This window comes from Trachypithecus francoisi, unplaced genomic scaffold (assembly GCF_009764315.1).
Source record: "Trachypithecus francoisi isolate TF-2019V2 unplaced genomic scaffold, Tfra_2.0 Lachesis_group18, whole genome shotgun sequence".
Classification (NCBI taxonomy): domain Eukaryota; kingdom Metazoa; phylum Chordata; class Mammalia; order Primates; family Cercopithecidae; genus Trachypithecus; species Trachypithecus francoisi.
In genome coordinates this window covers 1,759,190-1,784,988 of record NW_022681463.1, presented here as the reverse complement: position 1 = coordinate 1,784,988, position 25,799 = coordinate 1,759,190, and the positions used below count along the sequence as shown (strand labels likewise).

At 54.6% G+C, this 25,799-nt stretch overlaps 1 protein-coding gene across 1 annotated transcript; it reads left to right on the top strand.

The window, feature by feature from the left end:
- The first annotated feature begins 8,849 nt into the window (after positions 1 to 8,849).
- GRK1 (G protein-coupled receptor kinase 1) lies at positions 8,850 to 24,283 on the top strand. The gene is made up of 7 exons (XM_033177126.1): positions 8,850 to 9,585; positions 11,447 to 11,574; positions 13,028 to 13,185; positions 14,661 to 14,744; positions 20,542 to 20,666; positions 22,162 to 22,363; positions 23,691 to 24,283. Exons 1-7 carry the CDS (start codon positions 8,887 to 8,889, stop codon positions 23,984 to 23,986), a joined length of 1,692 nt encoding a protein of 563 aa, XP_033033017.1. The 5' UTR covers positions 8,850 to 8,886; the 3' UTR covers positions 23,987 to 24,283.
- Positions 24,284 to 25,799: the final 1,516 nt, after the last annotated feature.

Sequence of the window (25,799 nt, the reverse complement as noted above, 5' to 3'; positions counted from 1 at the left end):
GCCTGAACCCACTGTGTCCACGACCTTGGGCTGAGCCAGCTGGGGCCGCATCCCTGGCCTGGGAGGGTGTGAGGCAGGCGAGTGAGGGGTAATTGGCTCCCTGGGTCCCCAGCTGTGGCTGGCCCGATTCTGGGTGACCTGGTGGAAGGGTGAGCCTGGCAGCTAGAGCTGGGTCAGCAGGGAACACAGGGGTCCCCGGGGGCTCCTCTGTCTCCCAGATTCACTCAGAGCAGCAATATCCTCTTAGATCCCCAGAGGGCAGTGGCACGGAGGGCCCTTTAGGATTTTTTTGTGTCTATGGAGGAATTCATAAATATAAGCCCTTAAATCTAGAGGACCCTGGAATGAAGTGCACAGGTTCACAGAAGAACACAGATTCAGCCCAGCGAGTCCTGGGGGCCCCATACTGCGTTTCTAACAGTGCGGGTGGGAGGCAGTAAGGCAGGGTCCAGGTGGGGAGTGCTCAGCCTGGGCAGCGCCTCAGGGTCACCGGGGGTCTGGGCAGTGCATTGGGGTCACAGGGCCGGCGCAGGGACTGTGAAGTCATTACTGCCCACTTCCGCCCGGAGATTCTGCCTGAGCCCCTCGCCCATGGGGCCGAGCACCAGGACATGGAGGGCTCCCAGGCAGTCTTGTTGTGCGGGGCACTACAGAATCCCGGCTCGGAGGCTTCGCTGTTGGAGACGGGGGTCCTGGATGTCGGATGCCATTGCTGCCTGCTGGCTGCCCATCTCTGCAGGGGGGTGACGGGAACGCAGGGCAAATGGAACATGCTCAGGGGCCTTCTGACAAATATGAATCGAAGTCGACTGAAATGATGAGCCCTGTGCGTCCAGAATTACATGCAGAGTTTCCCACACTGTCACCTCTAGGCCGTCCCTCTCAGGGACCCGTGTAACCAAATTCATTTCTTAGAAGAAAGAAAAGCCCTCAAGGCATTACACTGCTTTAATTTTTTAGGATAATTTAGAGTTTGCAAAATAATTGCCCTAAAATTCAAATGGAATGACATCATTTTAACCTGGATTCGTATAATTTCTTTTCCTTTTTTTAATTTCTAATTTTTATTTCTTTTATTTTTTTGTAAAGATGGGGTCTCCCTATGTTGCCCAGACTGGTTAGACCTCCTGAGTTCAAGGGATCCTCCCAAAGTGTTAGGATTACAGGTGTGAGTCACTGCGCCCAGCCATAATTTCTTAATGGACCCATCCTACACGTTTTCTTTAACGTTGTACCCATTTCTGACTTTGGAATGTTAGGGCAATAAGAACACAGGGTCTGGCAGTAGGCCACAGTCTAATCGTTCACAGCCTGTGGCCCTGGGACCTCAGAGTGCCAGGGGTCTGACAACACCAGTATGCAGCAGCTGCTGTCTGTGAAGTATATAGATGCTCTTGAAATGAACAAAGTATGAATTCTTTCTAAGCATCTTTGAATTTAGTCTTCCTAATGTAGTCTCTGAATTTCCAGAAGCAGGCACATGTGCTGAACTGTACACGTTATCAGAATGACCTTCTTCTGGACACATGCATGTAGGGAGGAGGGCCAGAGACCTTGGTAGAGGGCAGTTTCCCCAGAGCATGCTCCGAAAACATAGAACTAGGTGCTCCGTACAAATTGGGTGCCAGACAATGAGGGGGGGCCCAGAATCCCACCCACATCTGGTAGCCACCGGTCACCCCTCTCTCCCCCCACCTGAGTGGTGTCAGACACAGCCTAGTGGAAAGTTAGGACTGTGGCCACCACACGGTGACAAGGCCACCACCGGTGCACTGTGGTGTCAGTGGAGACCATATGGAGAGCCAGGACTCCTACCCACCCACCCAGCAGTCCTCAGGAGCCCACTCAAAGGTTTCCAGTGGGAAACCTAGACTTCTAGCCCCACGTGGTGTTAACAAGGTGAAGCCTCTCCCTTTTGCTGCTGAAGTGGGGTCAGAGAAAGCCAATAAAAAGAGAAGGATTAAATAATATGAAAACGTCTGGGTTTCAGTAGATAACCACTCATCACACAAAGAATGAGGGAGATTTTTTTTTTTTTTTTTTGAGACAGAGTCTCGCTCTGGCCCAGGCTGGAGTGCAGTGGCCAGATCTCAGCTCACTGCAAGCTCTGCCTCCCGGGTTCACGCCATTCTCCTGCCTCAGCCTCCTGAGTAGCTGGGACTACAGGCGCCCGCCACCTCGCCTGGCTAGTTTTTTGTATTTTTTAGTAGAGACGGGGTTTCACCATGTTAGCCAGGATGGTCTCTATCTCCTGACCTCGTGATCCGCCCGTCTCGGCCTCCCAAAGTGCTGGGATTACAGGCTTAAGCCACCGCGCCCGGCCAGAATGAGGAAGATTTTAAGATGAATTAATACAAAGCTGGGTGTTTTGGCTCATGCCTGTTATCCCAGAGCATTGGGAGGCTGGGGTGAGAGGATCATTTTAGACCAGGAGTTCCAGACCAGCCCAGGCATCTCTGCTAAAAAAATTTTAAAATTCTAAAAATGAATTTAAAAAGACAATATATGCCAACGCCAAGGTGACAGAGATGTTAGAATTAGCTGCCAAAAATTGTAAAGCAGCCATGATAAAAATGCTTGAATAGCAATTACAGACAAGCCTGAAACAAATGGAAAATTAGAAAGCTGCGAACTATGGAAAGCAAACTGACAGAACTAAAAGTAGAAACAAACAAATCCACAATTATAGTTGGAGATCTCAATACTCCTCTCTTAACAATTGATAGAATAACCAAATAGAAAATTAGCATGGATATAGAAGAACTCAACATCATCAAACCAACAGGATGTCATTGACATTCGTAGAATACTCAACAGAGAATACATGTGCTTTTTAATTCCCTATGAAATATATATCAAGATAGGCCATACCTTGGGCCATAAAGGAAGTCTTAGCAAATTTAAAGAATTTAAATCATACAGAGTGTGTTCTCCAATCAAAATGGAATCAAATTAGATATTAATAACAAAGATAACAGAAAAACCTCCAAATATGAAAACTGAACAACATACTTCTAGTACTCATGAGTCAAAAAGGAAATTTCAAGGGAAATTTTAAAAATACATGGAACTGAATGAAGAAAAAATACAGCATATAAAAACTCAAGGGACATAGCTAAAGCAGTATTAAGAGGAAAATTTATAGCACTAAAAATGCATATTTTAGAAAAGAGGACAAGTCTCAACCTAAGCTCTCATCTCACAAACCTAGAAAGAGAAAAGCAAGTAAAACAAAGCAAAAGCGAGCAAGCAAACCACCACCACAACAACAACAACAAAAAAACAAGCAGAAGGAAGAAATTAAAAGATAAGAGCAGAAACCGATGAACTTGAAAATGCAAAAGCAATTGAGAGGACTAGTTCTTTGAAAATATAAATAAAAGTAATAAATCTGTAGCTAGAGAGAAGGCTGAGATAACTGATAGCAGGAATAAAATAGGAGCTATCACTACAGACCCTGCAAATATCAAAAAGATAAGGAAGGAAATACTACATGCAATTCTACATACATAAACTTTACAACTTAGATAATGGTCTGCTTCATCAAAAATTACAACTCACCCAATTTCTAATAGATAATGTAAATAGCCTGTAACTATTAAGAAAATTGAATTAATTATTTAAAATCTCCCAATAAAGAAACCTTTAGGCCCAGATGATTTCATGGGACAATGCTACCAAACATTTAATAAAGAACACCAATTCCTCACCATCTTTTGGAAAATAGAAGAAGAGGAAATATTTTCCAACTCATAAGACCAGTGTTACCTTTATACCAAAATCAGACAAGGATAGTTCAAAAAAAAGAACACTACAGATCACTATCCCTCATGAATATAGATGCAAAAACCATAAACAAAATATTGGTAAATTGAATCCAACAAAGCAAACGCCATGACCAAGTGGGATGTATTCCAGGAATGCAAGGCTGGTTCAGGATTCAACACCCAATCAGTGTGATCCACCACATTACCAAGCTGAAGAAAAACCACACAATCATATCAATCGGTGTAGAAAAAGCATTTGATGAAATTCAACTTCCATGTGACAAAAGCTCTCAGCAAACCAAGAGTAGAAGGAAGCCTGTTCAACTTGATTAAAAGCACTGACAAAAAACTCACAGCTAACAGTATGCCCAATGGTGAAAGATGAAACGTTTTTTTACCCCGAGACCGGGAACAAGGCTCCCTCATTTTTATCCAACATTGTACTGGAAGTTCTATTTAGAGCAGTGAACAAGAAGAGGACATAAAAAGCATGAATGTCAGAAATGAAGAAATAAAACTGTCCTTATTTGCAGATAATATGAATGCTTATGTAGAAAATCTCAAAGAATCTGTAACAAAACTCCTACAGCTCATAAGTAAGTTTAGCAAGGTCTCAGGATATGAGATGAGGACGCAGAAATCCACTGTATGTTTATATAGTAGCAATAGGCATATGGATACCAAAATTAAAAACACATTACCATTTATGATTGCTCAACACCAAGAGGAATATTTAGGTGCTAATCTAACACGACATGTACAGGACTTGCATGCTGAAACCCATGTAATATTGATGAAAGAAATAGAGTTTGAATAAATGGAGACACACACCATGTTTATAGTGTGGAAGACTCAACATAACAAAGAGATCGGTCTCCCCAGATTGATATATGGGTGCAACATAATTCCTATCAAAATCTAAGCACAATGTTTTTGGTAGATACATACAAGATTATTCTAAAATTTATATAGAAAAGCAAAGGAACTAGAATAAATATTTTCTTGCATATTTTGAACATAGCATTTTTTAAAACATGTTTTGAAAAATTTTTTGAAAAACAAGAATAAAATGGGAAGACTCAGTCTACTCAATTTCAAAGCTTATAATGTAGCTATGGTACTCAAGATTGTAGGTTATGGTCAGAGGGAGACACATAGATCAATGGAACAGAAGAGAAAATCCAGAGGTAGACCCACACAATATGTGCAACTGGTCTCTGACAAAGGTGCAAAAGAAATTCAATGAAGCAAAAATAGCCTTTTCAACAAACAGTGCTGGAGCTATTGGATATCCATTGGCCAAAGTGGGAAGAAAAAGACCCTCAACCTCTTAAACCTTCTACAAAAATTAACCCAAAGTGGATATGAACATAAATGTAAATTGTAAAACTATAAAACTTTTAGGAAAAATATGGGAGAAAATATTCAAGATCAACACCAAAAGCACAATCCATAATATTTATAGTCAACAAAATTTAAAACTTCTGCTCTCTGAAAGCCCATATAGAAACGAGGCAAAGACAAGCTGTCAATAGGAGAAGATATTCGAAAACCACGTGTCTGACGAAGGACTAGTATCTGATATTGATAGAATCTCAAACTCAGTAATGCAAACAATCCAGTTGTTACATGGTCAAAAGATGTGAAGAGACATGTCACCCAAAAGCACACATAGGTGGCAATCCACACATGGAAAGGTGTTCGACCACCATTAGGGAAATGTAAGTTACAACCGTAAGGGAATACCCCACACCTACCATGAGGGCCAAGATAAAAGACTGTGGCAGCGCTAAACTCTGGGGAGGATCCTGAGGAAGGAGCTGCTCACCATTGCTGGTGGGAATGTAAAATGCCACGGCCACTCCAGAAAACAGCTTGCCAGTTTCTTCGAAACTAAACGTGCAATTACTGTGTGACTCAGCAACCAGCAACGACCCTTTTGGGCATTGACCCCAGATAAATAGAAACTTATATTCACAGAAAGGCCTACACAGATGTTTATAGCAGCTTTATAGCTAAACACAGGAAATGACCCAGGGGTCCTTCAACCGGTGAACAGGGAAACAGACCGTGGCACCCTCTTCTGTGGAGCACAACTCAGAGACGAGCAGGAGGGCATGGCTGACACCTGGAGAACAGTGCTGAGTGAGAAATGCAGATCCTGAAAAGCTACGTAGTGTCTGACTCCATTCATGTAATGTTCTTGGAGAAGTCCTGGTTGCTGGGCGTTGAGGAGGGTGGGCTGGAGGAACATGGGTGCATCTGCGAGTGGCACAGGAGGGTCCCGTGGATGGAGGCGGCCTTTGTCTCAACTGTATGGATGTCAATATCTTTGCTACTTGGCAAGAGTCATCATTACAGGAGACGGAGTTAAGGGTACACAGGATCTCTCTGGGTTGTTTCTTAACACTGCGTGTAAATCCACAATTGTCACAGAATAAAGAGTTTAAAAAGGGATTTCCAGGGCCAGATGAATTTGGGAAACGACGTACTTTACTTCTTTTTGAGAACCATGTTCACCCTGAAATCACTGAAGAAGCCCTGTGATGGGCATGTGTAACATATTTTTAACTTTGTTTATTTAACATATTTAACTTTATTTCACTGAACGCTTCCCAACATGACTGCAGGTGGAACAGCCCCCAGTCCAACAGGAAGCCATCCTCTTCAGACCCCGCAAATCCGCAGCATCAGCACCACCTGCGAGCTTGTTACAGGTGCATAGTCTTGGACCGCCCGGCCTCTGGAGCAGAATCTTTATTCCAGCAAGGTCTCTGGGCGATTCGTGTTTGTAGCTGTTTGAGGCATGGCTTAGGACAGGCAGGGAGACGTCAGCAGAGATGGCTTCACTTCACAAAGCACCACAGTTGCCCCACTGAGTGAGCAGGCAGGAAGGAGTTAATGTGATTGGCCCAAGGTCACCACTGTGAAGGGCAGGGCTGGGCCCGTGCAGGGCTCCTGGCGGACGATGGGTATCACTCACCTCAAATATTTACTCGTGATCCACCTGCCAAAGCCCTCAGGAGGCCATGGAGACCTCAGCTCAGTCCGCAGGCCCTCTCTTCAGCCTCCGTGGTTGCTACAGAGGACCCTGCCAGGTGCAGCCCCAGTGCCCTCCCATAGGTGCCTCTTCTCCCACATGGAACAGGGTGGGCTGACAGTCTCAACCTCTCCACACTCTGGCATTCTTCCTTTCTGCGACCCTTTGCTTACTCCCTGTGTGAGCTGGAACCAATCCCCTGCTAACTTCCTCCTCGTTCTTCTCTAAACCTTTATTGAGTACCTACTGTGTGCTGGAATAAGGCAGGGCCATGCCCTTATGAAGCTGACACTCCTAATTTGTGTGACCATCCCCAGGTGTGTCCCAGGTGTGTCTGAAGTCTGCCCGAGCTGTCTCAGGTGTGCCCCAGCTGCATCCCAGGTGTGCCCCAGTTGCATTCCATGTGTGCCCCAGGTGTGCACCAGCTGTCCCAGGTGTGTCTCAGGTGTACCGCAGTTGTATCCCAGGTGTGCCCCAGCTGTCTCAGGTGTGCCCCAGCTGCATACCAGGTGTGCCCCAGGTGTGCTCCAGCTGTCCCAGGTGTGTCTCAGGTATGCCGCAGTTGTATCCCAGGTGTGCCTCAACTGTCTCAGGTGTGCCCCAGCTGTCTTAGGTGTGTCTCAGGTGCATCCCAGGTGCATCCCAAGTGTGCCCCAACTGTCTCCAGTGTGTCTCAGCTGTGCCCCAGGCATATCCCAGGTGTGCCCCAGCTGTCTCAGGTGTGTCTCAGGTGTGCCACAGTTGTATCCCAGGTGTGCCCCACCTGTCTCAGGTGTGCCCCAGCTGCATACTAGGTGTGCCCCAGGTGTGTCTCAGGTGTGCCCCAGCTGTATCCCAGGTGTGCCCCAGCTGCATACCAGATGTGCCCCAGGTGTGCACCAGCTGTCCCAGGTGTGTCTCAGGTATGCCGCAGTTGTATCCCAGGTGTGCCTCAACTGTCTCAGGTGTGCCCCAGCTGTCTTAGGTGTGTCTCAGGTGCATCCCAGGTGCATCCCAAGTGTGCCCCAACTGTCTCCAGTGTGTCTCAGCTGTGCCCCAGGCATATCCCAGGTGTGCCCCAGCTGTCCCAGGTGTGTCCTATGTGTGCACCAGCTGTATCCCAGGTGGATCTCAGGTGTGCCCCAGGTGTGTCTCAGATGGGTCCCAAGTGTTCCTCAGCTGCATTTCAGGTGTCTCAGGTGTGCCCCAGATGCAACCCAGGTGTGTCCCAGGTGTGTCTCAGGTGTGCCCTAGGTGCAGCCCAGATGTGTCCGAGGTGTGCCCCAGCTGTCTACAGTGTGTCCCAGCTGTGCCCCAGATGTGTGTCCTAGGTGCGCCCCAGCTGTCTCAGGTGTCTCAGATGTGCCCCAGGCATATCCTAGGTGTGCCCCAGCTGTATTCCACATGCATCCCTCTGAGTGGAGCCTTGGTTTGGTGTAGCTCTGGGGATCTTCTGCTCCCTGGTCCTGGTGTCACCAGCAACTGTCTCTTGACAATCCTGCCTTGCTTGCAAACCCCAGGTGAGAAGAAGAAAAATGATTGGGAACTGACCCCTCAGCAAACACTGGTGGTCTCACCTACAGACCCCCAGGAAGCTGATCATTGTGGGTTTTTTTCCTCTCAATTCCTATTATCAGGTGGTTTTCTTCTCACCTGCTATTTTCTTAAAAATAAAAATGAAATAGAGTAGGGAAAAACAGCCTTTGTAAGTTATGGTTTCTTCTGGCACCACCCTCTCCCGTCGGGCCCACATCCCAAGGAAAGAGCAGGCTTGAGCCTGGCTGCTGAGGCCAGGGGGTGGATGGGGCAGCTCAGAACAGAGCTTTGAGAGCCTCTCCAGCCGGGCCCCAGAAGCCTGGGAGTTGTTTGTCGTCCTCGGGGAAAAGCGAGGCGGGCCCTGGGAGGAAAGGGCCAGGCAGAATGAGCTAATCGGATTCCAAGAGCTCAGGGGATTGTCTTTTTCTAGCACCTTCTCGCCACTCCTAAGCGTCCTCCGTGACCCCAGCTGGGATTTAGCCTGGTGCTGTGTCAGCCCCGGGCTCCCAGGGGCTCCCCAGTGGTCCCCAGGCACCCTGAAGCGGGCAGGAAGCCAGCTCCGGGATGGATTTTGGGTCCTTGGAGACCGTGGTGGCCAACTCTGCCTTCATCGCCGCCCGAGGCAGCTTTGACGGCAGCAGCTCCCAGCCCTCCCGGGACAAGAAGTACCTGGCCAAGCTCAAGCTGCCCCCGCTGTCCAAGTGTGAGTACCTCCGTGACAGCCTCAGCCTGGAATTTGAGAGCGTGTGCTTGGAGCAGCCCATCGGCAAGAAGCTCTTTCAGCAGTTCCTGCAATCGGCAGAGAAACACTTGCCAGCCCTGGAGCTCTGGAAAGACATCGAGGACTATGACACAGCAGACAACGACCTGCAGCCACAGAAGGCCCAGACCATCCTGGCCCAGTACCTGGACCCCCAGGCCAAACTCTTCTGCAGCTTCCTGGATGAGGGGATGGTGGTGAAGTTTAAGGAGGGGCCCATGGAGAGCCAGGACGGGCTCTTCCAGCCCCTGCTGCAGGCCACCCTGGCACACCTGGGCCAAGCCCCCTTCCAGGAGTACCTGGGCAGCCTGTACTTCCTGAGGTTCCTGCAGTGGAAGTGGCTGGAAGCCCAGCCCATGGGGGAGGACTGGTTCCTGGACTTCAGGGTCCTGGGGAAAGGGGGTTTCGGGGAGGTGTCAGCCTGCCAGATGAAGGCGACCGGCAAGCTATATGCCTGCAAGAAGCTGAACAAGAAGCGACTGAAGAAGAGGAAGGGCTACCAGGTGAGCAGCGTGGCCCAGCCAACAGGGATGGGGCAGCAGGGTGCAGAGGGCCCCCAACTCACTGTTGGGCTCGGTGGCCCTTAACAGGTGGTGCCTCGCCAGCCTCACCACGTGGGCGCCCCGCGGCCGTGCGGTCACGGGCAGTGCTAGTCCGTGTGCAGAAGTCCCTCCTCAGAGAGGGAACTCCACATTTTTGGGTGGGGACATCCCTCCTCAGAGAGGGACCTCCACATTTTTGGGTGGGGACATTCCTCCTCAGAGAGGGAACTCCACATTTTTGGGTGGGGACATCCCTCCTCAGAGAGGGAACTCCACATTTTTGGGTGGGGACGTCCCTCCTCGGAGAGCGACCTCCACATTTTTGGGTGGGGACGTCCCTCCTCAGAGAGGGAACTCCACATTTTTGGGTGGGGACATCCCTCCTCGGAGAGCGACCTCCACATTTTTGGGTGGGGACGTCCCTCCTCGGAGAGCGACCTCCACATTTTTGGGTGGGGACGTGTCACCTTTGCTCATCAGCTTTTCACCAACCACAGACTTGCCTCAAGTGTGGGGGAAAGAGGACCTCTCAGGGGAGGCTGAAGAGGGCAGGGTCTCCGGATTCTTGGCCATGGCCGTGGAAGACTTTCCAGGGACCTGGCTCCTCTGATGGCAGTGAATACAGGAGGAGCTGAGGCAGGACGGAGGCAGCCTTGCTCTGATGACACTTTCTGTGAGGTGGAGCCTGGCGTGACGCCGGATGCAGGAACCGTTCCCCTGAGTGCGCTGTTCTTGGGGGTGGGAGTGCGCGACGGGCACGCAGGCCACGCTAAGTTTCATCCGCTCTGCCCGCTGGCGTCAGACTGTGCATCTGGGGCAGGATCAGCAGAAGCTGCTTACAGGTCTTAAGGGTGAGAGGCAGCGGCTGCACCGGGTGTGGACGTGATCTCCCGAGCCAGCCCACTGCACTTCGGCTCCACGCAGCTCCTGGTCCCTCTCCTACTGCGCAGCTGTGTTGAGGGCACAGGAAGCTCTTAGGGTTAAGCAGCAGCCGCTGTGCACCCTGGCTCTGCAGGGCCTCAACCCTTAGTGAAGGTGAAATACCGGGTGGTCATGGCGCTGGGCAGAGGCCCTGGAACATCCGTGTGTTCTCGCCGTGGAACTCGGGGTGGGTAACTATGCCATGTGGTTGTAGCAGTAATTTTTTAAAATTAGCTTTCTTGACATCTAATTCCCACACCATGCCATTCACATCTAACTGTAAATTTAACCCAACAGTCAGCCTCTTCTCCTGACTTCCATCACCTAACTGAACTCCATACTGACATCACTGAACACCTCCCCCAGTGTGAATGCAGACAGAAAGGGGCCTCCGACATCAGGAATTCCCTCTTCAAAGAGGGGTGTGCTGTCCTTATCCAGACACTTACAAACTCATTCAGTGGAGCATTGTGAGGTTTTAAAATAAAGACAAAACGAAGCAGAGTGGTGAGGTGGTTTGGGAGGTGCTGGTCTGTGAGCTCAGCCCACAGTGGCCTAGACAGGAGGGAGGACTGTGGCTCCAGATTGGGCAGGCGGGGCTGGTGGGGTCCTCACCCATGTTGCTCAGCCTCGGGGCTTGAGCCTCACCTTGCCAGAGGCTGGCCCAGAAGACCAGAAGTCCCCTGTGTGAAGGAATTCACACGTCTGGTTTTCTGAAATGGGGGTACAGGCATGTTTTGAAGTCATTTGCAATTGCTCTGTGAAAGGAGCATTTAAAGCATGTTTGCGACTGTTTAGTGGCTGTGTGTGCAGTGGGCGTGGCCGTGCGCACCAGGTCTCTACAATGCACTGGTCCCTTTCCTATTCAAAGCCGTCACATACTCAGCGTCTCACTTTTCAGGGTGCTATGGTGGAGAAGAAGATTCTGATGAAAGTGCACAGCAGGTTCATTGTGTCTCTGGCCTATGCGTTTGAAACCAAGGCTGACCTCTGTCTAGTGATGACCATCATGAACGGAGGCGACATCAGGTAAAGGCTGGTCCAGAGGGCACCAGGGGACCCTGCTGTCCCACTGGGTCAGGGTTTCCGGCGGCGGGGGGCCCGATGGGGTTGCTTCCTGCGTGCAGAGCCATGGTGGCCCGAGGCCTGCCCTCGAGGGAAAGCCTTGCACCCATCACCGTCCCCTTCTCGCTGTCAGTAGGCGCCGGTTCCTGAAACAATGCACCCTGGACCCACATTGGTGCAGGAGCCTGGGAGGTGCCCAACCGGACAGTCAGGGCACGTCCTTGTGTGTGGCCCTGGTGTGGGTGTGGGGGGCACATGGTACTGTGGGGGACGCGTGATGCAGTGCAGGGGCCTCTGCAGGGCTGAGGGCCTTGCACCAGGAGAGTAAATGAAGATGAATTTCACCAGCGCCCACTCCTGGGGCTGATGCTGGAGCTGGAGACAAGATCAGGCCAGCTGGGGCCATGGCCTTGCTACTCTCCGGCAGAGAGGAGGTGGCGCTGCCTCCACAAAGTTCTGGCCCTGGATCCATCACTGAGGCAGGCCCCAGGCCCATGTGGGAGATCAGACCACAGGCTCGCTTGGTACCTGGGCCGCGTAGCCATTGATTGGTTCTGTTTCCTGGTCTATAAAATGGGAAGAAATAATATCTAAGTTGAAAGATTGTTGGAAGATGAACAGTGTCTGATACCCGTAAGGTTGGGGGTGGGCAGGGGCCATGGCTGTGGTTGGCAGCAGCATGCCCCATTCTCACCTGCTTTTAATTTCCAAGGAAACCCCTTCAGGTGAGGCTGGTGGCCCCATTTTTCAGATGAGGAATGTGAGTCCAGACTAAGTCACCATGCCAGGTGCCCAGGCGGAGGGGAGGGGGCGCTGGGAAGCTTAGTCACAGGGGTGCCCAGGGAGGCCCTGGTGGCTCCGGCCACCTCGTGGTCCACCTGGCTCCAGGGACTCCTCTCCTGTTTCCTGCGACTATACTCCTGGTGCCACATAGTTTAAATCATTTCTTTTATTTGTTAGGTTTTGCTTCTCTGCAAAACCTGTCCATGGAAAACATAAGAAATGATGTTTTATGGGGGAGGAAAGAGGCTGAGAAGAAACACCTTGCTGCAAGTCCTTCACGAGTCCGATGAACTCGGGGCCTGTGGAGCTCCGTCCCGCCTCGGCCTGGCCTCTTCCTGAGACGGTCTGGGCTGTTTTCCAGCACCTGCAGCCCGCGCCGGGAAGCAGGGGGACAGGAGACGCACGTAGACGGCACCTTCTCCCCGTTAGCTGTTGGGGTTCAGGGTCCCTGAGCTGCTAACGCCGCCAGCCACCATGGCCTCGGGGTCTCCCCTGCAGGGACGCTGGGGGGCCAGGCCTCAAAACGACCAGAACGCTGGCTGAGAGACGTGGTTCTGAGGCCCCCGCTCTGTCTTTCCATGATTTTACTCCCCATTAAACCCGGGGCACATGGCTCCCGCGTGTCTGCCCCCAGGTACCACATCTACAACGTGAATGAGGAGAATCCCGGCTTCCCGGAGCCGCGTGCCGTCTTCTACACGGCGCAGATCATCTGCGGCCTGGAGCACCTGCACCAGCGGCGGATCGTCTACCGCGACCTCAAGCCTGAGAACGTGCTGCTGGACAACGACGGTAGGCGGCGCCCGTGGCGGTGAGGGGTGGGGGCTCCGAGGAGGGCGGGGCGCAGCTTCCCTGGAGGTCTCTGCACAACCTCACGAGGGTGGACAGCTGCGTGGACGGCGGTGGTGTCATCGGGCACCAGGAGTCGTGGGAGTGAGCGCAGGGGTCTGCGGTGCAGAACTAGCTGGGAATGGCGAGTCTGCTAGGCCCAGTCCCCACCTTCCTTCTGCCTGAATGAGGCGTCACACAAGGATTCTTCTCAGAAATAAACACAAGGGTTTAGGCTCCCGACGCTGGCAGGTCAGGCAAGTGCGAGACACGCATCAGGGCCCGAGAGAGTGCAGGGGGCCGGGATGGGAGGATCCCGGTGGGCAACACCCACGCCTAGCTGCAGCGCGACCAGCCCTCTTCCCTACACCCTGCGCCCTTCACCGTCAGCCAGGGAGCCGCTGTCGTGTGTATGGTGTGTGCTGTGTACGTGTATGTGGTTTGTGGGGTGTGTGTTGTGTGTGAGGTACGTGTGTGGTATATGGTGTGTGTGTGTGGTGTGTGATGGTGTGGTATGTCTGGTGTGTGTGGTGTATGTAAGTCTGGGGTGCTAGGGCCTCGTGGTCACTTGGTACGTGTATGTGTGGTGTGAGGTATCTGGTGTGGTACGTGGCATGTGTGGTATTGTGTGTGGCGTGTGTGGTATCTGTATGATGTGGTATGTGGTACTTCTGGTATTGTGTGTGGTATGTGTGGTATCTGGTGTGCTACATGTAAATATGGTATTGTGTGTGGTATTGTGTGTGGCACGTGTGTGTGAGGTGTGTAGTCTTTGGTTGTTGGCGTGTGCTGTGTGTGTGGTCTGTGGAATGTGTTTGTGGTATGTGAGTGTGCAGTGAGTGTGGTGTGTCTGAGACCATGTGGGTTGTGTGTAGTGTGTCTGTGAGTTTGGCTGGGGAGGGGAGGATCATGGGCACTGGGTGGTGCTTATGGCTGTTTGGTGTGTGTGTATGTTTGTGGTGTGGTCATGGGGTGTGTGTGTGGGGTGTGTGTGTATATGTTTGTGGTATGGTGGTGGGGTCACGTGTGTGTGTGAGTCTGGCTAGGGAGGGGAGGCTTCTGGGCTCTGGGACCTCATGGCTGCCTGGTATGTCTGTGTGTGGTGTGTGTGTGTCTGTGATATGTGTGTGTGTGGTGTGGTATGTGTGGTATGGTCTGTGTGGTTTGCATGTGATATGGTATGTATAGTGTAGTAGTGGTGTGTCTGTGTGGTATGGTGTGGATGTGTGGTGTCCGTGGTGTGTGGTGTGATCTGTGTGGTGTGTGGTGTTCGTGGTGTGTTGTGTGTGTGTGGTGTCTGTGGTGTGTGATGTCTGTGGTGTGATCTGTGTGGTGTGTGTGGTGTAGTGTGTGTTGTGTGTGTGCGTTTGTGTGAAGGTGGCTCTGGGCTCACCGGTACCTGTGCAGCCAGGGGTGACTCCACTATGTCTGCCTCTCAGGCAATGTCCGGATCTCTGACCTTGGGCTGGCCGTGGAGCTGCTGGACGGGCAGAGCAAGACCAAGGGCTATGCAGGGACCCCAGGTAAGGGTCTGAGCGCAGCTGAGGAGGCTCTGTGCCTGTGTGTGTCCCTGTGTACATGTGTGTGTGTGCACATGCACGTATGTGTGAGTTTGTGTATATGTGTGTGTACACATCACGTACATGTGAGTTTGTGTATATATGTCTGTGTGCACATCACGTACATGTTTGCATATATATGTGTGTCTGTGCACATCACGTACATGTGAGTTTGTGTATATATGTCTGTGTGCACATCACGTACATGTTTGCGTATATATGTGTGTCTGTGTGCACATCACGTACATGTGAGTTTGTGTATATGTGTGTGTACACATCATGTACATGTGAGTTTGTGTATATATGTCTGTGTGCACATCACGTACATGTTTGCGTATATATGTCTGTGTGCACATCACGTACATGTGAGTTAGTGTATATATGTGTGTCTGTGCACATGGGCGTCTGTGTGTGCCTGTGTCTGAGGGTGTCTGTGTGATTGTGCATTTATGTGTATGTGTGTGTTGTGAACCCTGAAAATCGGAGGCAGGTACCAGTTAATTTAGAAAGTTTATTTTGCTGAGGTTGAGGACGTGAGTCTGTGATGGCCTCAGGAAATCCTGACGACTTGTGATCGCAGCACGGTTTGATTTTACACATTTTAGGGAGCCAGGAGACATCAGTCAGCATACGTAAGATGAACACTGGTTCTGTCTGGAAAGGCGGGGACAACTCGAAGTGGGGAGGGGCTTCCAGGTCATAGGAAGATAAGAGACAAATGGCTACATTTGTTTGAGTTTCTGATTAGTCTCTCCAGAGGAGGCGGTCAGATATGCCTTTGTCTCAGTGAGCAGAGGGCAACTTTGAATAGAACGGGAGGCGCGTTTGCCATAAGCAGCTCCCAGCTTGACTTTTCCCTTTAGTTTAATGATTTTGGGTCCCGAGATACTTTTATTTTACAGTGTGCATGTGTGTCTGTGTGTGCATGCCTGCGTCTCTGTGCACACATGTGTGTGTCTGTGTGCCTGTGTGCATGTGTGCCTGTGTGCCTGTGTGTGCATGCCTGAGTCTTGGAGCACACACGTGTGTGTCTGTGTGCATGCGTGCCTGTGTGTGCATGCCTGCATCTCTGTGCACACACGTGTCTGTGTGTCTGTGTGCATGTGTGCCTGTGTGTGCATGCCTGCATCTCTGTGCACACACGTGTGTGTGTGTGCATATGTGCCTGTGTGTGCATGCCTGCGTCTCTGTGCACACACGTGTGTCTGTGTGTGTGCATGCCCATGTCTCTGTGCACACACGTGTCTGTGTGCCTGTGTGCCTGTATGTGCATGCGTGCCTCTTTGTGCACATGTGTGTCTGTGTACATGTGTGTGTGTGCATGTGTTCCTGTGTGTGCATGCCTGGGTCTTTGTGCACACATGTGTGTCTGTGTGCCTGTATGTGTATGTCTTTGTGCATACATGTGTGTGTGCGCATGTGTGCCTGTACATGCCTGTGTGCACACACATGTCCGTGTGCCTGTGTGCCTGTATGTGTATGCCTGTGTCTTTGTGCACACATGTGTCTGTGTGTGTGCATGTGTGTCTGTGGGTATGTGTGCCTGTATGTGTATGCCTGTTTTTGTACACACGTGTGCATGTGTGCCTGTGTGTGCATGCCTGCATCTCTGTGCACACACGTGTGTCCGTGTGCCTGTGTGTGAGTGCACATGCACGGTGCATCCTGCTGCCTCTCCCATCCCGTCTCATCTCCTCTCACCTCCCCCCAGGCGGGGAGGCTCACAACACCTGCGGAGGAGAGGAGACCCCCACAGTCAAGCAGAGTGGGGTCCGTGTTCTGGGCCCAGCACCTGTTGGCGTGTGGCCTGTGTGCTTTACTTAACCTCTGAGCCTCCTGCTAGCACTCGGTGCACAGGCTTGCTGAGGAGACCTCACACGCTGTGTGCCCGGTGCCTGTGTACAGCAGCCACACTGTGAATTTCAGTTCTTCCTCCCTCCTCTGCAGTCTTGAGGGTCCACGTGTTGGGGCTCACTTCTGCTGGGATTTGCAGAGATTGTCCCCTCCCCAGGGTTGCTCTGGCTCTGGGGAGGCGGTGCTGTCGCCTGGTGGGGTGTGTGTGCGCTGGTGTTTCGGATCCTCCCATGTGGCTGCTCAGGCACTGGGTGTGTCTGTGCCGTGGCCAAGGTGGGGACATCCTTGCTCCAGCTGGACTTAGGGGAAGGTGCATCTCGGGATGGGGGCTAAGGACTGTTTCCCCACAGTTCTGAAGAAGGGCAGTTCTGTGTTCACACCCCTCACGGCTGGGTTGCAATCTGGATGTGGGATTCAGTAGCCACTGAGTGCTTAGGGCTCTGTGAAAGGCACCCAGTGGTCGAAGGTCTGAGAACTTTCTGGAAGGCAGCTCACCCTGGGGGATCCCATGGCTCAAGGAAGCCTCGGGTGGCACCTGTTCTTCGTGAGATGATCCAAGCCTCTTTCTGGGTCTGTAGAAACGGTGGGCACTGTGGCCCTCAAGTCTTTGGGATCCTTGCCAAGCCTGGGTGTGACCATGTGGGTGGTAGCCGCCTCATGCATTTCAGGGAGATCCAGGTGGACTCTGAGGCCAGGATTTGAAGAGTTAACCTCACGGATGGAAAGGGCCCAGCTTTGAGGCCGAGTGTGATGGCCCGGCTGGCCGCCAGGGGGCCCCCTGCCTTCGCTGGTGCCCCTTCCTCGGAGCTCCAGGTGCACACAGCAGGGCTGGGCTCAGGCCGTGACCTCAGCACAGTGACCTGGAGATGCTGACGTCAGGGTGCAGGCTGGGAGGCCGGGGCCAATTCAGCAAAGCCCCAGAGTCCGTGTCCTTCTTCCTGGCACTCTCGCACCCTCCCACACAGCCCCCCCAAGCAGAGAGAGACACCACAGCCATCAGGAGTCTGTCCGGGGACTCCCCCTTGCCAGTGCTGTGCCAGCCCAGGAGTGTGCACAGGGCGGGGCTGGTCAAGCCTGGTCCTCAGTTTGAGTTCAGGGGCGGTAGAATTTGTGAACAGAGCAGATAGAGCTGGCTCCCTCACGCTTTCTGTCAATATTTACTGGCCGCTGCGTGGCTGCAGGTCCCTTGGGAGGCCTGGGGCACAAACAGGTGCGCTGTCCGGGCTGCATCATGAGGTCAGGCCAAGAGGGCTGGGGGGCTCCTTGGCCCAGGAACTGACAGGAGCCTGCGGTCTGGTGGGCCTTGCTTGTGCCTGGTCTGGAGCTGAGAAGGCTCTGGGTGGGTCTAGAGGCTGTGATCATGTGAGCAGTTCCTACCCGGAGTCTGGGCAGAATTCTGATGTCAGTGTAATCCTGGACCAGCAGGGCATATTCAGGGCCTGTGGCTCTGTGGAGGAGGGTTCCTGCAACTCTTTTGGGGAAAAAGCATTCTGTGGCCACATTAGCCTGGCCCTCAGACACGGTGAAGGACCAGGAAGGACCTCGACCCAGAAATGTCAGAACTGACCAGCCCCAGCAGCCCCCATGCCCCAGCCTGCGGCCCCTCTGCCCAGTCCCAGGATGTCCGTCATGGGGCCATCCAATGGGCCTGTCCACCACTGTGTGCCGGGCTGGCCTCTCCTGGGTGGCAGCTGGGGAGCTGACGTAGCTCACACAGGCCCCACGTGCCACACAGAGCTGGCTCGGGGGCCAGGCAGGTGTCGGAACCTCTCTTGGAGTCTGACTCACCAGAGCTCATGGCTATGGCCACTGGAGACAAGAGGGCAGAGCACTCATGGAGGCAGCCCACAGTCTGTGGACTGGCTTGTGGGTTGTGGACTGTGGGCTGTAGGGTGTGGGCTGTGGGCTGTGGCCTATGGACCATGCACCGTGGCCTGTGGGCTGTGGCCTGTGGGCTGTGGACTGTGGGCTGTGGGGTGTGGGCCGTGGCATTGGACAAGTTGCTGCACATCCCCATCGTGAGTACCCATGGCAATGAGGAGTACCCATGCAATGAGGAGTACCCATGCGATGAGGAGTACCCATGGCGAGCTCATAGCATATAGTGGACTGCTGTGCCTGGCACTCAGGGCAGGCTGGAGCAAGTGCTGTGCTCATCACCATGGTGGCATCGCAGCGGGGCCTGGAGGGTCTGCGGCCATCACTCAGAGACGCCCCAGCTCCGTGGAACAGGCACAGGGCTGGACCATGGAAGTGCCTGAGCTGAGGCAGGTGGGATCTGTGGTTTCCGCCCTGGAGGGGAAGCTTGCTCACAAGGAGAGGAAAACCTCAGTGCGTGGCTGTGGTCTTGAACCTCATCTCTGTGAAGAAGGAGGGATACCATGGAGAGGGCGGAAGGGCCGGGGAGGGCACAGCCTGGCTGGCAGGGTCTGCAGGGAGCCACAAAAGGTGGACAAGGCCAGGTAGGTGGGCAAGCCTCAGCTGGAGGTGGGGAGAGGAGAGGACCCTGTGCCAGCCTGAGCAGCGTGGGGGTGCCTGGAGGCCACAGTCCACACTGGATTCTGTCTTCTCTGTGAGGAGGAGCTGGGAAGGGCTTGAGAGGTGCTTGGCTGCCTCAGAGTCAGGCCGCCGTGAGGGGAGGCGCCTTTTAGGGTGCAGAAGCCTCGAGCTGAGACTGTGGGACCAGGCAGAGAACTCGGCTTCAGCAAACTAGACAGACATACGTGAGCCTGGCGTGGCTTCCAGGCACGAACCTAGAGCAGGCGTGTTTGTGAGTGTGGAAGTGCTGAGCCTAGAGATCTGCCTCGACGTTAACAAGACACCAACAGATGAGTGAGCAAGGCTGCCAGCTTCATTGCTCCCTGATCCGCTGGCAGAGCCAGAGCACAGAGTGAGGAGTGGAAAGTGTGTTTGGAATGTAGTGAAGTGTCGGGAAGCGGACACTCAGATATTCTCGTGGGCAAAGTCGATGGCTGGACACACATGTGATGTGCTTTCCCTTCTGAAGTCCAGGGACGGGGGCAGTGAAGGAATCTCGCTAAAAGCACAAACCCACATGCTCAAAGGAGGGTGTGAGTGGCAGCGTCATGGCAGCTGAAAGACTGACGATGGGTGAGGGGAGCCGGCAGCTGACACGAGGAAGCAGAATGCTAAGCTGCTGCCAGAGCCCCCTGAAGCAGCACGGAACAGTCGGTGCCCAGTGCCTGGTGTCTGTGCAAAGATGGCTTTGGTGGATGAATGACTGCAGGAGAGCAGCTGCACCCAGAGCCGTCCCTCCATCCCAAGACAGCCCCCATGGCTGCACCCAGACCTGTCCTCCCATGCAGCTAAGGGACAGTCCCTGCAGCTAAGGGCCTTCTTGGCAGACAACTGGGGCTGCCTCTCTGGAGAGGACACACCCATAGCACTCCTGGGACACTGGACAACTGGAGAACAGGCCGACAGCTGAGGAAGAGGAGAGTGACCGACGGCTGGGGCTCCGCAGGCCTCCTCTGAACTTGGTTCCCAGAATGTGGTAGACCCACCTCGGCATGATCTGACCAGCTCGAGAGGAAAATTCAAAAGATATTGATGTTGGATTCTCCCCAGTAAGAGTCCAGGAAGGCTGCCTCAGTGCAGCTACAGTCAACAAGTCCTGCCCTGTGCCCAGCACTGGAGTGGGCATGGGACATTTTTGGTTGTCACAGCCTGGGGGTGCTGCTGTCACCCCATGGGCAGAGTCTGGGGTGCTGCTCGGCACCCGGTAACGCACAGGGCAGCCCTTCCACAAAGGATATTCTGGTCACAAATGTGGAGAGTGCTGAGGCCCCGGGGGATGCATCCTCAGAGCATCAGTCTTGTGATTGCCGCAGTGCGTGCCCGCCATGGAAGTGACCGCCTCTGAACCCGCAATGTCCCTTGCTGGCAGGTTTCATGGCCCCCGAGCTCCTGCAGGGCGAGGAGTATGGCTTCTCTGTGGACTACTTTGCCCTGGGGGTCACCCTGTATGAGATGATTGCGGCCAGAGGACCCTTCCGAGCCCGTGGAGAGAAGGTAGGAGGTGGCCAGCAGGTGTCCCTGCAGCCACCCTGATGCCCTGGCTCTCATTGGCAACGGGGCAGCGATGGGGTCTGTTACTGGGGCAGACCTGGGAGTTGTTCTGTGGGCCCTAGGGTAGGGAGGTCACAGATTCACGTCCTGGGGTCTCGCTCCTGGGCCATGCTGTTCTGTCTCGATGAGTGACACTCCCAGCCCCTGAGGCCTGCAGGTGGAAGGGCTGAGGGATTCCAAGTCACCCTGTGCCCCAGAGCAGGCAGACCCTCCCACCGGAGAGCACACCACCACTCAGCCTCTGAGGGCCCTGCTGGGTCGGTCCCTCTGGGGCAGGCAGGAGAAGGGAGGGTGACTTTTCCCACTGTGGCCCCAGACCCTGGGCAGCAGGACAAGCCACCTTCATGGGGTGCAGCTTCATCCCCTGGGGACTGGCGAGGCTGGGGCTCCTGGGACATTGGAGTGGGCCCCCCCTCCCTGGACGGTCTTATCCCTTGCTGTTGTAGCACAAGCTCCCCTTCTCCCCAGATGCCAAGAACCCCACAGCCCACGGTGGGCCCAGCACTGCTCTGGGCTGCTGGGTCTCCTCTGAGCACCCCCTGGGCTGTCTCGGCTCCTAGGTCACCAGAACTGCAAATAGAGATAACATTGGGAGGTGCCAGTCCCTTATTCGAGACAAGTGGAGCAAAGCTGGCTTTTCCCCAGTGAAGCTGACTCAGCTCAGGGCTGGGGCTGCCTCTCGTTGGACCGAGGGAGGGGCCGCACAGAGCCAGAAGGCCACCATCTCAGAGTCCCACTGGGCTGGAGGGTTGTGGCTCTTCCCTGGTCACCCATCGCCCCCTCGATGCCACCTGGGCCATGCCCACCCCCTCCCTCCTGACTTCCCTGGACGTGTGACCCGTCCCGCCAAGACAGATTTTACAGCAGAGTCGTCCTGGGACTCTAACATGCCCGTGGCCACTCTGCATCTGTGGGACGTGGCGCAGGTGTGGGCTGCCAGGGCAAGGGGATGTCTATGGGAGGGGTATCGATGGCCTGATCCAGGGACCTTGAGGGCTGAGCAGCCCCCTTCACACTGTGTCCATCAGTGGGGCCTCTGGTGGGGAAGTGAGACCTTGGCACAGCTCCTGAAGACCACAGAGCCACCGTGTCCGCCATGGCAGAGTGAAAACAGAGGCTGCTCCCCAGCTGGGCCCGTGCTGGCCTTCAGCTTCCTGTCTCTCCTCCTTCCTCGATGGGTTGCGGCTGTGCTGGGGGTGGGTCAGACAGAGTCCCTAAAATGCACAGCACCCACCTGTGGCTCCTGGGAGCTTCACCTTTAGGATTCCATTCCTGAGACTGGAGCCTCAAATGCTGCTGTGCTGGGGAGGGGCACAAGGCCTCACGGGTCCTCCACCCACGTGGGTGAGCAGTGGCTCTTCTGGGAGGAGCTGTGGTCTGGTCTGACCACCCAAGAGAGGCAGGTGCGGCAGGGCTAAGGCGATGCATATCCCTGCAGGTGGAGAACAAGGAACTGAAGCAGCGGATCATCTCGGAGCCCGTGAAGTACCCTGACAAGTTCAGCCAGGCCAGCAAGGACTTCTGCGAGGCGCTGCTGGAGAAGGACCCGGAGAAGCGCCTGGGGTTCAGAGACGAGACCTGCGACAAGCTCCGCACCCACTTCCTCTTCAAGGACCTTAACTGGAGGCAGCTGGAGGCCGGTACTGTTGGACGCCTCAGCCCCGGGGAGAGAGGGGGTCTGTGCTCTGTGGCCACCTGGTCCAGCCTGTGAGAGTCAGCAGGGAGGAGTGCCTGAGACCCCCGAGGCTCTCCCTCTGCCCCCAGCAAGGCCCCCAGTCCTCCACTCATTCTCCCAGCCCCAGGACAAGCCGATGGAGCTGGCATCAGGCCAGAGGGCTCTGGGTGCGCTAGGAGGCAGGAAACATGCCGGCTGCACTGGAACCTCGAGACCCAAACCTTCCACCACGTCCCCGGGTGCTGGAGGGAGCCCGCGATCAAACAGAGGCCAGCGGCTCAGGCTGTCTGCTGGGGAGAAAGTCATCCACCCACCAGCACTTGCTTGTCAAGTGGATGTGGAAGATACTATGTGTGCACATGTGTGCGTGCATATGTGTGAGTGTGTGTGCGTGTGTGCATGTGTGTGCGTGTGTGCATGTGTGCACGAGTGTATGTGCATGTGTGTGCATGTGCGTGTGTGCGTGTGTGTGTGTTCGTGCACTTGTGCGTCTGAGACACAGCCATGCTCTCTAGAACCCTGTGATCAGGTGGAAGGGTCAGGCCACGTGCAGTGTGACTAACTTAGGACAGGGCCACGGGTGACCAGAGAGCAGGAGATCCCCCAAATGAGAAGTCGTTTTCGTATATTGGCGTCACAGTAGTGACTGCCAGGCAGGTGCCCTGGGCAGGCCCAGCAAGGCAAGGATGGCTGAGGTCAGGGAGCCCAAGGGGGCTCCAAGGGGTCACAGGACGAGGAGGGGACCCTTGAGAGGAGGGGTCCACCCACCCACTGGGGATGTTGATGTCTGTGACTGGCTGTGCCTGGCCATCGGTGCCGTGGTGCGTCAGGGAGGGATGCTAGTTTGGGAGGAAGCTGCCAAGTTCACTGGAGCAAGTGCTGAAGCACCTGGGGTCTGCGGTCTGCAGAGTGTGCAGGGGAAGCCCCAGTGGGGACGGGGCCCCAGGGGAAGGGGTACTTGGGAGGAGACAGCTTCATGATGAGGCCCTAGGGGAGGCTTCCAAGGAGGCAGATGTGAGTGCCAGGCCCTTTCACGAGAAGGCTCCACAATGGGCCCTGGGATCTCGGGCTTCTTCCGGCCCCACACAAGCCCCAGCTGTGTGGTCTCAGGGACACCAGAGGCCTTCCAGGCACACCGGGCTTTCTCTGTTAGCCTTGGGGACACTTCCCCAAGGAAGAGCCACCAAAGGCCTTTGTGCATCTCAGGGCCGCGGGGGAGAGGGGCTTTTTGGCTAAACGGTGCTTCCTTCCCCGCGCAAGGTGCCTGCCTCTGTGTTTTCTGTCTCCCACAGGGATGCTGATACCCCCTTTCATCCCAGACTCCAAAACTGTCTACGCGAAGGATATTCAGGACGTGGGTGCCTTTTCCACTGTCAAAGGTGTGGTGTTTGACAAAACAGACACAGAATTCTTTCAGGAATTCGCCACTGGCAACTGCTCTATCCCCTGGCAGGAGGAGATGATCGAGACGGGCATCTTCGGCGAGCTGAACGTGTGGCGCTCGGACGGTCAGATGCCAGATGACATGAAGGGCATCTCGGGGGGCTCTGGCTCCTCATCCAAGTCAGGAATGTGTCTGGTTTCCTAGGTGACACCTAAGAGTCCACGTGGAGGAAAAGGACCCACACGGCTCGGTGGGGGCCGCCTGCCTCCGTGGTGCCAGCCTGGGGTCCGCCAGCAAGGGGACACGCGGTTCCCTCCACCCAGGTCCCCATCACGCCATCTCCTTGCGGCCCAAGGAGGAGAAAGCCTGTGTCGGCCTGAGCCGCCAGACGCACACCCTGGTGCCGTGAGCCCCCGACCACATAGTTCAGTCCTTTCGCTCCATTTCACTGAGAGGACATAAGACTCTCCAGAGGGAGTCAGCCAAAAATCTACCAACTCTCAGGGAGCCTCCGGCACTGGTGAGCGACCAACTGTGCGGTCAGGGGCAGAGACTCGGCTTGGGCCTCCCAAGACCTTATCCATCGGCTTCCCAGAGCCACAGTCCTCAGTGGGAGCGCACTGTGGCCAGGTCAGGGGTTGGTGAACCCTGGCCACACCCCCGGCCCCACTGGGGAGGGCCGGACATCGGCCCCCGCAGGTCCCTCTGTGCAGGCTCCTGCCTCCCAGGGTGCCCGGGCCCTGGGCTGCTGGCCTGCATGCCACGTGGTCTCCTGCACGCCGGGGGGCCGTGGTCCGCATCTGCCAGGCGCAGGCTCTGTTGGGCTGTTGGGAGGAGGGGAATGGGTGTGGAGTTTGGGGGTCTCAATGCCTCTCGGGGTCTCCTCATCTCGATGTCCAGCTGATGGTAGCTGGTGCAAAGTTCCCACCCCTGAGCTGGGGGGCTGCAAATGTTTTCTGTCTGGACCCTGAGCCCCGCAAGCACCCCAGCTGCTACTGGCGGGCAAAGCCGGGACCGTGTGCTCTCTGACCCCTCCCCCCACCGGGGCTGGTCCGTCTCCTCTCCCAGGGACACTTCAGACCCGGGCCTTGTGCACAGGGACAGAGCTCCTTGCTGCAGCCCTCTCTGTGTTCCCAGTAGCAGCAGCACTGGAGTCCTAAAGCCGTAGCCTGGAAAACATTCGTGGCCCACCCTCTCGTACAGCCCAGCCCCACCCACAATGCTCCTGGCATTTCCAACAGCACTTTGAACACCGAAGGCTCCCCAAGTGCTTTGTGTGTTTTAACTGCGAGAAGTGAGTTCCGTTACAGCTGCCTCCAGGACACACTCCCTCCTGAGGGCCGGTGGTGCTGGCCTGGGTTCCGTGGCCTCAGCGGCGGGCTCAGAGGGAGTCCATCCAAGCCACAGGGAAGGGATGGTGATGCAGGGCCTGAGGACTCCTTTCCAGAGAGGGTCTCTGAGCTCCTCTTAGGAAAGAACTTCCTTCGAGCCACGGCCACTGTTGTACCAGTGGGAGAAGGAGCCTGACCCCGCCACATGTGGTCACAGGGAGAGAAGATGGTGGGACGTCCCGGTGAGCCTTGGGGCGGAGCTGGTGGTAGAAATAAGCCCTGTCTACTCTCATTTGGCGAGACGGACTGTGGCGAGTGGCTGATGATGTGATTGATGGAGACAGGGTGGCTTGGGAAGGTCCCACCTGGGGGTGTCATGTCCTGCAGGGAGTGGAAGAGATGGGTCCTCTGTAGCCTGGACTCGGGGGTCTCAGCATGTCTCCCAGAAGCGGCAGAGACAACTGCCTGAGAGTCAGCACTGCAGTGGGCAGGGCCTGTGCCCTCACAGTCCCCAGGCTGCCAGGTCGTCGTCGTCTTGTTGGGGAGAGGACCCTGGCAATCCACAGTTTTGGAGATTTGCTGACTGCAGCCAAAATGGAGACCCAACTCCCTCCTATGTGGTTTTAGATCTTCTGGAGGGAAGATAGGCCATGCGCCTGGGTGAGGAGCACATCTTCCCACAGATC

Excerpts from the sequence above, each read along its gene's own strand:
- GRK1 (XM_033177126.1), top strand. The coding sequence starts at position 8,887 with ATGGATTTTGGGTCCTTGGAGACCGTGGTGGCCAACTCTGCCTTCATC. Across the intron at positions 13,186-14,660 it reads CGTGCTGCTGGACAACGACG|GCAATGTCCGGATCTCTGAC; the intron begins GTAGGCGGCGCC and ends TCTGCCTCTCAG. Across the intron at positions 20,667-22,161 it reads TCCGAGCCCGTGGAGAGAAG|GTGGAGAACAAGGAACTGAA; the intron begins GTAGGAGGTGGC and ends ATATCCCTGCAG.